The 15,326-nt window shown below is 54.2% G+C and overlaps 2 protein-coding genes across 2 annotated transcripts; one reads left to right on the top strand and one right to left on the bottom strand.

The window, feature by feature from the left end:
* The first annotated feature begins 5,326 nt into the window (after positions 1-5,326).
* IL27 (interleukin 27) lies at positions 5,327-10,482 on the top strand. The gene is made up of 5 exons (XM_006183066.3): positions 5,327-5,465; positions 7,703-7,875; positions 7,960-8,058; positions 9,018-9,176; positions 9,941-10,482. Exons 1-5 carry the CDS (start codon positions 5,435-5,437, stop codon positions 10,190-10,192), a joined length of 714 nt encoding a protein of 237 aa, XP_006183128.1. The 5' UTR covers positions 5,327-5,434; the 3' UTR covers positions 10,193-10,482.
* On the bottom strand, positions 10,359-15,303 carry APOBR (apolipoprotein B receptor). The gene is made up of 4 exons (XM_006183075.3): positions 14,658-15,303; positions 11,657-14,320; positions 11,306-11,571; positions 10,359-11,215 (listed from the first exon to the last, which is right to left on the bottom strand). The coding sequence occupies exons 1-4, from the start codon at positions 14,928-14,930 to the stop codon at positions 11,149-11,151; spliced, it is 3,270 nt and encodes a 1,089-aa protein (XP_006183137.3). The 5' UTR covers positions 14,931-15,303; the 3' UTR covers positions 10,359-11,148.
* Positions 15,304-15,326: the final 23 nt, after the last annotated feature.

Genomic DNA, 15,326 nt, shown 5'->3' on the forward strand with positions numbered 1-15,326 from the left:
GCAGGGGGAAGAGCAGGTGCAAAGGCCCCGAGGTAAGTGTGTGTCTGGTGTGTTTGTGGGGCAGCCAGGAGACCACAGAGAGAATAGAACAGGTCAATGGTAAGAGATCATGAGGTCCTTGGAAGAGTTTTTTTTTTCACTCAGTTTGAAACGAGGAGCCATGGGAATCAGTGAATCAATCGTGCAGATAGTCTGTTGGCATCCAAGACCAAAACTGAGGTAGAAGGAAGAAAATTGGGTAAGCAGAAACATATATGTTGTATATATTCTTTGGCATAAATCAGGTGGTATGTAAAAAAATATAACCAGTAAAAAAATAAGAAAATTTTTAAAATTAAAAAAACTTTAAAAACCAATCAATCAATCAAATCAAATCAAAAATTTAAAAAATATAAGCAGTGAGGGTGTCCCATTCTTGAGGAGTCAACTGGCCACTCACCTGGGGGCTCCACAAGCAACGTGCAGGACAAGCAAGGGATGTGGTGGTCAGAGGTGGTTGAGACCCGCTGGGCGCTGCCCAGTGGAGGCCTGGGACTGCTGTGGAGCCTGGCATCAGCCTCGGAGCTCAGGGCTGCGGGAGGACCTGGTGTCAGCCCAGGGCCTGCCTGCCTCTCTAAGATGCCTGTCCTGGGGCTCAGTCCAGTGTCTGTCTCTGTTCCAAGTCCTTTTCATAGGGACACTTGATGAAGCCTCATCCGGCCTGGGAAGTGAGTCACAAACCATTGGTCCTTAGATCTGAGGCTGTCCACACTGTGACCCAGAGCCCCATTGGTTGGCTGCCTGAGATTTCTACTTCTGGCCCAAACTTTGTTCTGACACATGTCTCTGGGTTATGAAGTGTCTTCTGCCTGAGGTCCCCCCGACCTGTATCCCCTACCTATCTGAACTTCCTAAGTTTTAATTGCAGCCTCTTCTGTTCCTTCCTTACCCTCTTGCTCCAATGCTCCTTTGGCCTTTCTTTGCCCATTGATGACAGCCATCCTGTGAATTTGCTAATGACAACTAACATTTCTTGAGAGCATCCTGTGGGTCAGGCCTCATACTACTACCACTAACTGAAACCTACAGTCTTCCCACATGCCAGGGCCTGTTCTAAGCACTTTACAAACAAGATCTCATTGAATCCTCTAAACAGTCTTATGAGTTTGATTATTTTCCTCATGTTACAGACGATGAACTTAGGCACAGAGAGGTTAGATAACTTGCCTAAGATCACACAGCTACTCAGTGGCAGTGCCAACCATTTATGTGCGTAATTCCCACATCAGTCCTATCTGGCTGATATGAGTAGCATCTCCACCCAATAGACGAGCCAAGCACAGGGAGGTTTCATGCCTTTATCAAGGTCACCCTGGGAAGAGCTGCAGCTGTGAAAGGAGTGGAGGCCTATCTGACTCCTCCGGGGGGCCCTGACCCAAGAAGCCCTGTATTCTTCCTGATTTTACCTTCATGTCTGGGTTGAGAGGTGGGCAGGGCTGGGACTGTGGGCCTCATTTTACAGATGGGGAAACTGAAGCTCCGTGTGTTTGGGCAGAGCAGAGCCGGGACTTGCACCGGGACTTTTCACCCCCAGGCTGGTGTTTTTTCTCTGCAGCCCTGCCTCCTGGACTTCGAGCTCTTCCTTCCTGGCACTCAGCAGACCTGCCTTCCCACCTTCTCCTCACACCCTTCATAGCTTAGTCTTCCTGCCCCTGCATTCGTGCATCATTTACATAGAACACCCAGCGATGAACATCTTGTCCATGGGAAGGTCCCCCCTCGACCCCCTTTCTCTCAGCCCTCCCAGATGCCCGCTGTGGCCTTGAGAGTGCCCCACATACAGGGAAAAAGAGGTGGGACTGAAGGAGAGAAGCCCTTTTCCCCTCGCCAGGCTCCTCCAGCCCTCCCAGGGTCAGAAGTTCCATAGAGACACCACATTTAAGGGCGGCCCCCAAAGTGGGTGGAGGGGGTGGAACACCCAAGCCACCTTGCAGCTGCCATGAGTGCATACTGCAGAATAAATCCTGGTAGGCCCCTGGTGTGGTGCGGGGTGGGGCGCGTGCATACAAAGGGAGGGAGGTCCAGTCACCAGGGCTGGAACTCTGAGCCTCATCCCCCTCCACTCTCCTGGGAGCAGGTGGGCGCTGTACCTAGTCTCAGCATCTCAACACTTATGCTTGGGAGGTTCAGAGGTGTGGCCCTGGCTCCAGCCTGGCTTCACCCCCACCCCCCAGCCTTCCCACCTTCACTGATGCCCATCTTGGTTTCACCAAGGGGTTAGTTCCAGGCTTTGAAGCTGACATCATAGGGCCCAGGGATTCCCCTCACTGGCCCGAGCTGAAAACGAGGGACTCGAGTTCCAGTCTTCATTCTGTCACTAATCTGCTCTGTGACCTTGAACAAGACTTCCCCTCCCTGACTCCGTCTTGATGTCACATCTGAAGCTTCTAACTTCTGCTTCCTGAACTCAGGATTCCCACGCAACCCCATGGAGTGCCCCACAGGGTCAGAGCTATAATGGGGCTTGGAAAAGATTCAGAATATTGGTGGTTGGTTCCTTTCGCTCTATATATAGTCATCTAGGTTTTCATTTCTATATGTAAAAATAATGGCAGGATTTGAAAATTGTTACCACTTTTCAATGAGGAAACTGAGGTCCAGAGCAGGCTACTGACTCACCTGAGGTCACCAGAAGGTGCACACTGGAGTCTATGGCCCATGGTTCTTGTCTTCCTTTCCAGCAGTTCTCACTCCTCACCACATCCCTTCCATTTCCTACTGGCCCCAGCCCAAGCCTCAGCCCACCAGACAAGATCTACTTGTGGAAACCGAGGCCCAGGTGGGCAGAGGCCGGCCCAGGCCCATCCTCCAAGGATATAGACAGAAGCTGGTGCTTCCTTCACCTGCCCTCTGGCTTTTTGCCAAGGATCTGCTAATATCATCAGCCCAGGGCCATGTCCAGCAGCCCAGATGCCTCCTTACACCCCTTGGCACCTGGCTTGGAGCCTTGGCCATAGTGGGAGAAGGCTGGCCGTGAGACCGTAGGGCTCAGGCTGGTCCCAGACCTGTTCCTCCAACCGGGCAACTTACTGCTCACCAGTCATGAGCAGAACCTGGATTAGGCACATGTGGCAGAAGACAGATGATTTATTGACAGCCTGCTATTGTTAGGTACTGGGGGTATATCCATGCATAGAACAGTCCAAAATTCCCATCCTCGTGGAACCCATATTCTAGAGCATGAAGACAGACAAAAAAATAAATGAGAAAATGTTTGAGATCTAAGTTCAAGATCTAAAAATGTTAGATATCTAAAATCAAAAATGTTCAAAATCTAAAAACGTAGAAAAATAATGTAGGGAAAGGAATAGAGAGTGCCAAGGGCAGGGTTGCATTTTTTTAGGGTGGTCAGTGAAGATCCCATTTGTGAATGTGACATTTGAGCAGAGAAGTAAGGAGAGAGTGAGCTTTGCAGATATCTGGAAGAAGAGTGTTCTAGGCAGAAGAAACAGCAAGCGCAAAGGCCCTGGGGAGAGAGCATGCCTAGCATGTTCTAGGAGCAACAGGGAGGCCAGTATGGCTAGAGAGGTATGCGCAAGGATAGAGTGGGCAAGATAGAGAAATGTGAAACGTCCATTGGAGACAAGATTTATGGCAGGAAGAGGGGAGCCATTCAGGAAAGAAAGCCTGTGCCAAAGGGTATTGGTACAGAGAAGGTTGAGGAGCGGGAACTCTGGAGAAGGCAGTGAAGGTTTTCTAGGCAAAGAGATCAGTTTGTGCAAAGAAAGCATAAGGTGGTTCATGAAGCTTCAGTTGCTGGAGCAGGAAGAGGGCAGGAGTGAGGGGTGAGGCTGGAGGAGTCAGCTGCAGACACACTGAGAAGGGCAGAGAAACAGCAAGGGCCGGGAGGTCTCAGGGAGCCCTGAGAAGGTTGGGAGGGCCAGGAGGTTGTGGTTAGAGAGTGTGAGATGAGGTTCAAGGTTTGAGAGGTACAGCAGTTCTGGATGATGACAAAGAGGCAGGAGTGGCTGTGGTCAGGGGTGGGTGGTGAGTGGGGTGGCCACACGTCCAGGATAATGGCAGGACTTAGGAATGTGAGAAAAACCAGCGAGGGCCTCTGTCTAGCCTCACTGTCAGTCTCAGGATGGATAAGACCTCACAGTGGGGAGCTCCAGTTGTATAGGAGGTGGGGAAATGGACTGCTACCACCCAGGGGCACTGCAAAGGAATCTGATCCAGGCTAGACAGTCGCCAGAGTATCTTCCTTTTCCTTCTCCTCCAGCAGCCCTCTGAGATTGCTCCCCGGCTGCTGCTGGTACTTCCCTGGCCGTTGGTCCTTGATGGCCCTACCCAGGCACGGCTGAGGAGGTAGGGTATAGGAAGGGGAAGCCCCTTGGTTTCTGTCTCATAGCAGGGACCCAGCAGGGAAACCCCACGGGTCCTAAAAGGAAAGTGGCAGCAGTGGGCTTGGGGGAAGACCAAGAAACCCCCATCTTCTCCCTGAAGATGGGAAATCCAGGGTGGGGCTGGGGGCGGGGTTGTGCTGGAAGGGAGATCTGTAACCAGCCCTGATAGCCGTCTACAGAGCAGAAACACCAGGACTATTCTGGGACCTGGCTAAACTCTGACCCTGACCTCACAGAACCCCAGCCTGGTCACAGGCTGAGCCCTGACCTTGGCCATCAACTGAGCTCTTATCCCAGCCCAAGCCTGAGCCCTGACCTGAGTCACAGGCTCAGTCAGAACCTTGGCCACAGACTGAGGTCTGTGCCACATCTGGACTGAGCTCTAATCCTAGATTTGACTCTGGCGGAAGACTAAACTTGACCCTGAGTGAATCCGTTCTCACTCAGCCCTGACCATGGCCATAGACTGAACCCTGACTCTGCCCAGACTGAGACCCCCACCACCTCACACAAAGCCCCCTTCCAGCTACACACTAGACCCCAACTTCCCTGGCACTCCCTCCCTCAGCAATCTAGTAAGCCAGAAGAGAGTAAGGATGACTCAAAACCCCAAGTCCCCTCTGATGGGCAATCCCCTTACCTGGCCATCCATCTTTGGAAGGACAGTGGGCTGGTGATGGCACCGGGATGATCATGACAAAGCAGAGAAACAGAAGGGGGGTTGAGTCTCTGGGATCTACCAGCAAGCAGAGCAGGGTGGCTCACCCAAGAGCGGGGAAGTGAAGGGAGGGCTGGACCTGGGAGGGCAGAGGGAGTCGGGAGCTGGGATTGACTGAAGCCCCAGCTTCCCGCCACCCCCACCGCAACTCCCACCCACTCTGGGAAGGGAAATTACATTTCCCCATTTTAGCAAGGGGTGGTGAGGAGGGAAGACTGAGTGAATACAAAGCTGAAAGTACAAGCAGGACGGAAAGTGAAACTGGGCGCAGCCCCCAGTATAAGACTCCCCCTGCCCGGGAGATGGCTGGCCAAAGAGGCTGGGCCCCGTCATGGGCCAGACGGCAGGAGACCTTGGCTGGCGTGAGTTTGAGGCCAGGGCTGGGGACAGAGGGGTGGGGGGTTTGGTTGAGACTGGGTGGTGGGGGGGGGGGTGAGTTTGACTGGTGTGGATGGGGGCTAGGGCTGAGAGGCAACTGCTTGGCCTAGACTAAGAATATGGGATACAGCTGACTGTAGGAGGATGGGACTGAGGCAGGCATACCTGGGGGAGAGGGGCTGGGGCAGAGGAGGAGTAGTTAGGCCAGGGCTGGGCAGAGGATGGGACAGGTTGCCTGGCATAAATAGGAGGACAGGGGTCGTAGTGTGATGGTTTGGTAAGGGCTGGGCTGAGGATGGGAAGCTGTGAGTGGCATGAATGGGGAGAGCAGGGCAGGCGGTTTGACCAGGACCTGGACCAGGCAGATAAATGAAGAGTTTAGTTGGAGAGGATGGCAGGGGCCATTCAGCCTGGCTGATAACTGGGGTCAGCTGGAGGAAAAACAGCAGGGGGAGTTGGCATGAGCTGGAGGCTGGGACCAAGGAGCCAGCAGCCCAACTGGGTCAAGGGTCTGGAGTTTGAAGCTTGGAAGGAGGTCCAATCTATAGCTGGTGACTGAAAGACTCAGAGGCTGGAACTAGAGCTATAAGCAAAGGAGCAGATTGGTAGAATCAGAGTAGGGGCCAAGGGCTGAAGGATGGGGACAGAACCTTCAAAGGCCAGGGCCAAGGACCCAGCATTGGCTGCCAAGGGGAAGGAGAAGTCAAGGGAAGGGTCTGGGGGCTCCAGAGCTCAGGCAGGAAGCAAGGGGTCAGTAGGAAATGGCACAGCTCAGTTCTGGATGGGCACTATCCACCGGGGCCTGGGGGAGCCCACCCAAAGAGCTAGGAAGACCTCCTACTCTGCTTTAAGTCTCTGGGATGCCACAGTGGCTCCCAAGCCAGGGAGCCTGAATGCTAGCATTGCAAGCATGGCCCACCACCCCCTGGAGGTCCATGAGTGTAGTGGAAGCACCCAGATGCTCCCCTTAGTCTTTATTGAGAGGACTAGAACCCAGGGGTTAGAGATCAAGAATGGATAGGAGGTGGGGGAGGGTATAGCTCAAGTAGTAGGACGCATGCTTAGCATGCATGAGGTCCTGGGTTCAACCCCTGGTACCTCCTCTAAAACTAAATAAGTCTAATTACCTCCCCCCTGCCAAAAAAAAAAAAAAAAAAGAAAAGAAAAGAAAAGAAAAGAATGGATAGGAGAGGGGCATGGAGAGAAGGATGAGCAGGAATAGACTTAAACTTAGCGGCCAGTTTTGGTTTGTGTTTCGAAGGGAATTGTGTAACTCCAGTGATTGCTAGATTTCCTCTCCTTGAAGGAGAAACTGCTGAACACTGCCCTCTTTCCAGAGCTCCAGCCCCCATGGCCCCTCTTCCTTCTTTCCAGGAAACACAGGGCAGGAAGCACTTACAGAAATCAGCCAGTCTGACTCCCCCATTTTACAGATGGGAGCCTGAGGCACAGAGATAAGAGACGACTTGCTCAAGGGAAGAGCCCAAATGAGAAACAGAGATTCTGCCTCCCATTCCAGGCCTTCCTCTCTCTCCTGGCACCCCTCCATTCCTCCCACACTGCAGAATAACCCCCCTGCCATGGGGGAGCCTGGACCAATCTCTCCTTCTGACTTCCTGGGACAGAGCTTTCAGTGTTACCTGGTTCAGGCCATCAGAGCCACCTGGCTAAGCCGGAGGAATGCTTGGCAGAACACACTGTGCCCACTCCAGGGGAGGTGCTTGCCTCCTCTGAGTTCCCTTCAGGGAGCACAGAGGCTCTACATTTGGGCAGATCTGGAATTCAGTCCTGGTCCCCTCACCCTCTGGCTATGTGACCTTGGGCAAGCCAACCTCGCTGAGCCTCACTTTCTCCATCTGCAAGAGGGGGAGAATAACAGCACCCAGGCTGCCTTACACTGTTGTGCAGTTTGTTCATTGAAAAAGACACTTGGCCAAGGCAGTTAGTGGGAATCAAGATGCAGCCTGAGATCTGCTTGCAAAGAAGAGCACTCTGTGGAAGGCTGTGTCTGCCAGGGGGAAGGGGCACTCTCCTCTCGTACAGAGATGCCATATGATGTTCTCAATGGCTTCCATATACTATTGTTAATGGTTCTGAGGGGTCAATGTGATGATACGCAGAGCCTGCCTGTAGCACAGGCTCAGAAAAGGCACGTTCTCTTCCTTCTCCCGAGTTCTCAAGTTCTCCCCTCATCTTGCGCATCCCCTCCCCATCTCTCCAGGGCTCAGCCTTTTGCTGCTCTCCTTGCTCCTGGCTCTAGCCGGTGTCTGGGGATTCCCAAGGCCCCCAGGGAGGTCCCCCCTGAGCCTGCAGGAGTTGCAGAGGGAGTTCAAGGTCAGTCTACATCTCGCCAGGAAGCTGCTCTCCGAGGTTCGAGTCCAAGCCCATCATTTTGTGAGTCCCCCTAATGCAACTGGCTCTGGGGGTGGGAAAATCTCCAGTCCCCTCGGGCCCCCACTAACGGACTTTGCCCCATAGGCTGAATCTCACCTGCCAGGAGTGAACCTGGACCTTCTGCCCCTGGGAGAGCAGCTCCCCAACGTTTCCCTGACCTTCCAGGCCTGGCGTGGCCTCTCTGTGAGTAGGGGACGGGTGGGGTGGGACAGGCAAACTGGCAATAAGGCTGGGCTGGGTGAATGGAATAAAGTTGGGGATTGAACTGAAAACGGGTTTGGGGATAAACTGAGGGATATAATCTGAAGGAGTCTGGGTATGTCATTGAATATAAAGATGAGACTGAAATAAGGAATGGAGTTAAGAAGAGGGTAAGAGTGAAGCTGGGCAAGGAAAGAGGTGGGAACAGAAGGGGATTGGGGATAGAGATTAGTATAGAGGAGGGATGGAGTTGGCATTGGGAGTGAGAATGGGTAAAAAACATTTTTTAAATAAATAAATCTAATTACTTCCACCCTCTTCCCAAAAAACAAAAAAGAATTTTAAAAGGAATGAGAATGAAGAGAGAGGTTAGGTGTGGGAAGAGGTTGGGGATGAGAGTAAAAATGAAATGGGGGAGAGAGAATGGATGGGGATTGCTGGTGAGGATGGAGATGGGGTGGGGTTGGGATGGAGTTGGAGATGGGATGGAGAGATGGTGACAGTGAGGCTGGACACATGGAAGAGGGATGGAATCTGGATTAGGAATGGGAATAAGGGTGGGAAAGGAATTGGAGACAGGAAGAAAACAAGTGAGGATATGGAAATGGGATGGGGTAATAGAGAAGAGAATGGAATGGGGTTCTGGATAGAGAGAGATAGGAGGATGGAGATGGGGTTTTGGGTGGAGATGAGTTTGGGCACAGGACTGAAATGAGGTTGGAAAAGGAGATAGGATAGAGATCAGAGACAGTGGAGATGGGAATGATGAGCACAGGAAGAGAGTGGGGATGGAGATGGGGTTAAGGATGAAACTAGAATGGAGATGGAATGGGGATTGGAGTTGGGCTGAGAATGGGACCCAAAAAGAGATGAGGTTGGGTTTGAAGTGGGTCATCCTTGGCCTGCGGGCCTTTCCTGATACCTTCCCTCCCCTTCCACAGGACTCAGAACGACTCTGCTTTCTTTACATGACATTTCGCCCCTTCCACGCCATGCTAGGAGTACTGGGGAGCCAGGGGGTCTGGACCAGCTCAGAGAGGATGCACCTGTGGGCCATAAGGCTGGATCTCCGGGATTTGCAGCAGCATCTCCGCTTCCAGGTAGAGTGCCCACCCACTCTCCTTGACCCCTGGAGGCCAACACACAAAACTGAGACTCACTGGCTTCCTTTTGAAATAACCCCTGCCCAGAGGTAGGGTAAGTCTGGAGGGAGATCCCGTGTGTGTGTGTGTGTGTCTGTCTGTCTGTCTGTCTGTGTGTTTAGCACCAGGTACAAGCTCTGCCCCCTGAATCTCTGTCTTCTCTTGGGGTCTTGGTCTTAAATGAAAGAGCAGTTTGAAGCACCCAGGACAGCATCTGTCATTAGTAGGCCCTACAGCAAGTAGGTTCCCTTCTCCTCCATCCTCTGACATCACCAGATCTTCTTGAATATTTCAAAGGAAACAGTAATTTTACCCCTAATAAAAGAAGAATAGAAAATGAAAGCAGCATAAAAACTAACTGTATCAACTATATCACCCTGGGACCCATATCTGATCCTAAGACGACCCTTAAGAGAGGAACTCCTGGAACCCCAAGTCCCCAGGGCAGTCCTGGATGAGTAAAAGCCAGCTCCATGAGCACCATCTTGCTCTGTGACTTCCATTTTCTTGAAAACACACACACACACACACACACACACACACACACACACACACACACACACAATCAGGCAGTTCCCATGAAACGATGACATAATGAAAGATGTGAAGTAGGAGTTGTCCAGGGAAATCATGACCTTGTGATCTCTGATGTCATTAATACCCCTGGGCACATAAAAAAAACAAGGCCATTCTCTGACTCATGGGCCTCTCTCTCCTCACAGGTGCTGGCTTCAGGAGTCGACCTCCCGGAGGAGGAGGCGATGGAGGAGGAGAAGGGGCTGCTCCCAGGGGCTGTGGGTGGCCCCTCACAGGTGTCAGCCCAGGTATCCTGGCCCCAGCTCCTCTACACCTACCAGTTGCTACACTCCTTGGAACTTGTCTTGTCTCGGGCCGTGTGGGACTTGCTGCTGCTTTCCAAGGCTGGGAACCCAGCCCAGGCCTTGGGGTTTCCAACACCTAGCTCCCATCCCTGATGGAGTGACATCTCAGTCCTTTCCCTGCACACATCAGGACTTGAGGCCCAGTCTGGGGCCACGGGACAGCCTCCAGCTCATTTGTCTGAGGCAAGGCAGGACTCCACTGATCTCCCACCCCAGACCCTACCCAATAACTTAAGGCCCCTCGAGTTCTCACCAGATATTTATTTCTTGGATATTTATTTATTGTTTAGGGAAATGATGGTTTATTTATTGTTTCCAGGGCTTGCTAGTCATCCTCAGACTAGGCCACCATGCTGGGTGCCTAATAAAGCACTCCCATCCTCTCTCTGCCTCCACTTCTTTTCAGAGAAGGGGTGCCTGACACCCAAAAGGAGTCTGCAGCTTCCTGCCACCCTGGACTCCTCTCTGCTCCTACATTTTTGGGGTTCCTAGCCCATCTTCCTCCACTCTGGCTTGTTCAGCTGCTGGTTTCCATAGTAACCAGCAGACTTCTGAGGCTGAGCTCCCATTTTGGAAGCTCAGGGCAGCTGGTTCTGCTTCCCATCAACCTTTGACTGCAAATGAAGCTCCACAGGCCCCCACTGACCCTTTTCTCTAGGCTGCCTTCCACCCCAGAGGTGGGGGTGGCACTGGAGAGCAGGGATTGGTGGGGGGGAGTAGGGGCAGTCAGAGAGGGAAGGCTGTGGGGAGAATTGTTTCTGTCCCGTCTCAGTCCTCCAGGCAGCTGAGACAGGTTGAGGAGGTAGTCAAGACAGGCCATTGGAGAGAGGGGATCCCGAGGGACAGTGGTCCATCAGCCACACTGAAGGGTCAAACTCCTTAAGTTCATGGTTCTCGCAGACACTGGGTTCTGTCTGCTCCATGAATGACACACCAAGAAACTAAGGCCCAGAGGGTGGAAAGGATGCATCCAAAGTGGCAGAGGGAGTCAGGCTGAGCAGGGTTCAACCCAACCTTCCGAGTCTCGCTTGGGGCCAGGCTCCCAGTCACTAGGGCTTTGGCTGGCTCAGCCTGGTTCGCAGTTCCTGCATCATGCCAGGGTGTGCGAGGCCAAACCTGCAGGTGGAAGACAGGCCATGGGAGCTGGTCTCCAGGTGCTACCAGCCTTGTCCTCATTCCCACCCAGTCACCCCACCTTGTGCTTACCCTTGTCCCAGAGGCATTCTCCTGGCTGGCAATGGGGTCCCTTCAGGCCTTGGGGGGCTAGGCTCTTGGAGGCCCTCTGGCTGGAGAAGTCTCTGCTCAGGGGCTGACAGCTCTTCCTTGGATGGAGGGCTGGGAGGCTCCTCTAGCTGCTCAGGGCCGGGGGTCCGTCGCAAAGAAGGCCTGGAGCGGCGCTGTGAGGAGCTGCGGGAGAGGAGTACACGGCTCCTCGGGACAGAGACATCTAGGCGAGACCCAGGCAGCAGGGCCTACAGGGAAGAGGGCACAGGGTACTGTGGGGCCGGTTTCGAGATTCTGCTCTGTCCGGGCCTGAATCCTACCTGGAGCCCTCACCTCACTCCAGCTGCTGTGAACATCCTCTCCGACTCTCCATGAGGCCTCCCCGTGTGGTCCAGGCTTGGCCTCTGCAGGGTCCTGCTTTGTTGACTGGTCTTCCTGGCCTTGGACATCCTCCAGGCCTCGTGGATCAATGTCCTCAGCCTCCGCCTTTTGGTCTTCAGCCACCTCGTCATCCTCCACATCAAGGGGCCTTTGGGCCTGTCCCTCAGGGTGCTGGTCCCCACGTTGCCCCTCACTGTCTTGCCCCTGCTCCCCTGCCTCCCATCCCTCAGACTCTTTTTCCAACACTGTCTGCTCTCCTGGGAGGCCCTCTGCCCCTACTGCCTGGGAGCCAGAGGTAAAGCCATCCATCCCACAGCTTCCTTCCGCCACTGCAGAATCCCTAACCTCTGCCTGCTCTCCCCCCGGCTCACCCTCCATGGCCTCAAAAGCCTCTGCTAAGCCCTCCAGGCCAGACTCCTGCCCACCTCTATTCCCTTCCTCTGCAGCCTCCGCCATCTCCTCACCTCCACCAGCTTCCTCTCTCCCTTCTGAATCCCAGCCTGTCTTGAATGCTTCCCCTGCCTCTCTTTCAGGCCCTTCCCCAGCAGCCCTTCCATCCAGAGCTGCCTTATCTTCCACAATCTCGGCAGCCAAAGAATTTGCCTGCATGTCCTCGCCATCGCCATCGTGGAGACTCAGAGCCTCCGCCTCCGGCCTCCAGCCTCTCCTGGATGTTCTGTCTGCCCCGCAGGGCACAGTGGCCTCCACCTCCTCCTCCTTGGTTTCTCTGGCATCTGACTCTCCCAGTGACTGGCCAGTCCCTGCTTCTGCCCTATGCCCTCCACTCAGCTCCTGGTTCTCAGTGCCAGGGGCCTCCTCCTCCTCTGCTCCACGTCCCGCTTCCTTTGCTTTGATCCACTCCCCATTTGCCTCTGGGATCTCTGGTTGTGCAGGCTCTCGGCCTCCTTCAGCCTCAGCCACCACTGCCTGGCCTCCTGTAGCCTCCTCCTTCCCCACTTCAGCATCTGCTTTTTCCTCCTGGGTACTTCCTCCCTCCACGCCCCTTCTTCTCCTGTGTTCCCAGGCTTCAGCCACAGAGCTATTAGGCTTTTCATACCCCATGTTCCTGGGATATTCCTCCAGGCTCCTCTCTGTCTCCTCTTCGCTCAGGACTGGAACGCTCCAGAACACTTCCTTACCCGCTTGCCCTTCTTCAGGTTGCTCTGTTGGGGCCTTGGGGGCTTCCATCAGCTCAGGTTCTTTGCCTTCAGTGACTTTGTGCTCAAGACCACAACATTCCACCTCCAATGCTTCCCCACCTGTCTGGGCCTCTTCCTCACCCCTCTCCTTGCTGAACACTTTCTCGGCCCTGGCCTCTGGGGTTGCCTCCAAGTCAGCGTCATGTTCAGGCCGGTCTGCCACTTTGCCCTGGGGCAGCCCAGCCTCGGCGGCCCAGAAACTCTCCTGCTCCCCGGCCTCCTCTGCCTGCACCACCTCCTCGAGACTGGCTTGAGCCGCCCTGATCTCTGAGTCTTGCCTCCCCATGGCTTCTTCCTCAGCCCAATCTGCCTGGCCCTCCAAGCCCTCCCCTACCTCCTCCTCTGACCCATGGTTTTCCTCAGCCGTCCTCCCTTCTGCCTGGTCCCTGGCCACTTCTTCCACTCCCTCAATTCCCAGGGCCTGGGTCTGATTGGGGAACAGGCTCACCTCAAACTCCTTATTCTCATCCACCTCCGCCTGATCTCCTTTGGAGGTCTCCTCTAGGGCCCAGACTCTCCCAGTATCCTCTGGGATCCTTTCTCCTGGGACTGTCCCATATTCTGTTTCCTTGACTCCTGGGAGGGCAGCCTCCTCCATGCCTGAGCTTGTCCCGGCCTCCTCTTTGCCTGAGGGTTCCCCATGCTCAGATTCTGCCTCTGGCTCCTGTGTCCCCTGTGTCCTCTGTGCCCTTGTGCTTTGGCCATGCCTTACCACTACCACCTCCTCTTCCTCCCTCCCAGCCCCTTTGGCCCCAGGCCCCTGGGTCTCCTTTGTAGCTGCCTCCTTGACCACCTGCTCTGTCTCCTGGCTGTCCCTTGCTACCTTTAGTCCATCAGCACTGGCCTTCCCCTCAGGCTCCTTTTGCCAGGTCCACTCTGACTCCTCCCCTCCAGCTACCCCTGGCTCTGTTGCCCTGAACTCTTCCTCCTCCTCCTCCTGTTCCCAGGTTCTCAGTGTCTCTTCTCTGTTCACTTCCTGCTCATCAAGCTCCCGACTCTCCTGGGCTTGGCTCCTCCTGTCTCCACCAGACTCAGACCCTGCCTCAGACTTCTTTCTGGTCTCCAAGGGGACACTTGAATCCTGGCAGCTGGTGGCCTTGGTTGTTTCCCAGGCCCCAGTGTCCTGCCTATCTGCTTGAGACCCGTGGGAGCTGCCTTCTCCCCCACCCCAGGTCTGTTCTGCAGCTGAGCTTTCCTCCGGCCGCCTTCCAGCCTCTCCAGGCCCTCTCAGCCCTCCAACCCCCTTGCTTTGGCTGCCTCCAAGGCCCTCCAGGGCTTTCTGGGCTTCCTCTTCCACTGTCCTCCCTGACTTTTCTGCAGCTACTTCCCCCAGTTCCTCAGCTGCCCATGCCTCCCTCCTTTCTGCAGTGGGGACTTCATCTCCTATAAGGTAGGAGACAAAGGTGCTTAAAGAATCCTAGAAGAAAAGGGGGAAGGGATTAAAGGCATTAAGGGGAGGCCCGGCCTTCTCCCTGGGGGCCCTGGGTCAGAGGAACTCAGAATAAGGAGGAAGGGTTCTAGGATCTAGGAGAAGAAGGAGGACGCGTTCTGCAGGAGTAGGAAAGGGCCTAGATTCGGGTTATGTGGGTGTGCCTGTGGTGATGGGGGAATTGGAATCCAGAGAAGACTGGGCTAGGAGACTGCCCAATCCTGGTGAAGGAATCTTGAATCTGAGGAGAGGCTCAAAGAAAGAGAGGAAGGTGGGACCCCAGGGAGCAGGGTGGAAGTCTTTGGCATTCATTTGCCCCGCTCACCAGTGCCCCCCTCAAGGCCTGATGCAGCCCAGGGAGATGTAGTCGGAGGAACTCCATCCTGTCTTGCTCTGTCTGTGTGTCCAGAAAACTGACAATGACCGTCCCCACCCACCAAGACAAGTCAGTCTTCCCCAGGACCCAAGACACTTCCTCTTCCCCTGACTCTCCTTGACACATCCCCACCCCAAGCCCTGCCCACCTTCTGCAATGCCCACAGCTGCTTCCAGCCAGGCTGGAAAATGAGTGTATGTCACATAGGGGGCTCAGGTGCATATTTGGAGCTAAAGGACAAGGGAGCAGGACTGAAAGAAAAAAGTGGGAGCAGGAGACCTCAGAATTGGGGAGGGGGGAGGAGCATGTGGGAACTGCAGCTCAAGTGACTCAGGTCTTATATTTACACCTCAGCCATTTCCGTCTCCCCCTAAAGCCACAGCCTCTCTGTGAGAGGAAGCTGGGGTTTGTGGTTCCTGTTTTTCCTGGTGACAAGGAGTAGGAGTGAGGAGGGGGCTGGTAAGAGCTCTGGCTTCTCGTTTCAGGGTCATTAATGCTTCCCCAAGAGGAAGAAGGGGCTGGATTGGTGGTTCCAATGTGCATTCCCTCATCTGTAGTCATTCTTGTGAAACAAAACTTGGCTAAGCTTTGTATTGTGGTTATTCATGTCTACCTCCC

This window comes from Camelus ferus, chromosome 18 (genome assembly GCF_009834535.1).
Source record: "Camelus ferus isolate YT-003-E chromosome 18, BCGSAC_Cfer_1.0, whole genome shotgun sequence".
Lineage (NCBI taxonomy): Eukaryota > Metazoa > Chordata > Mammalia > Artiodactyla > Camelidae > Camelus > Camelus ferus.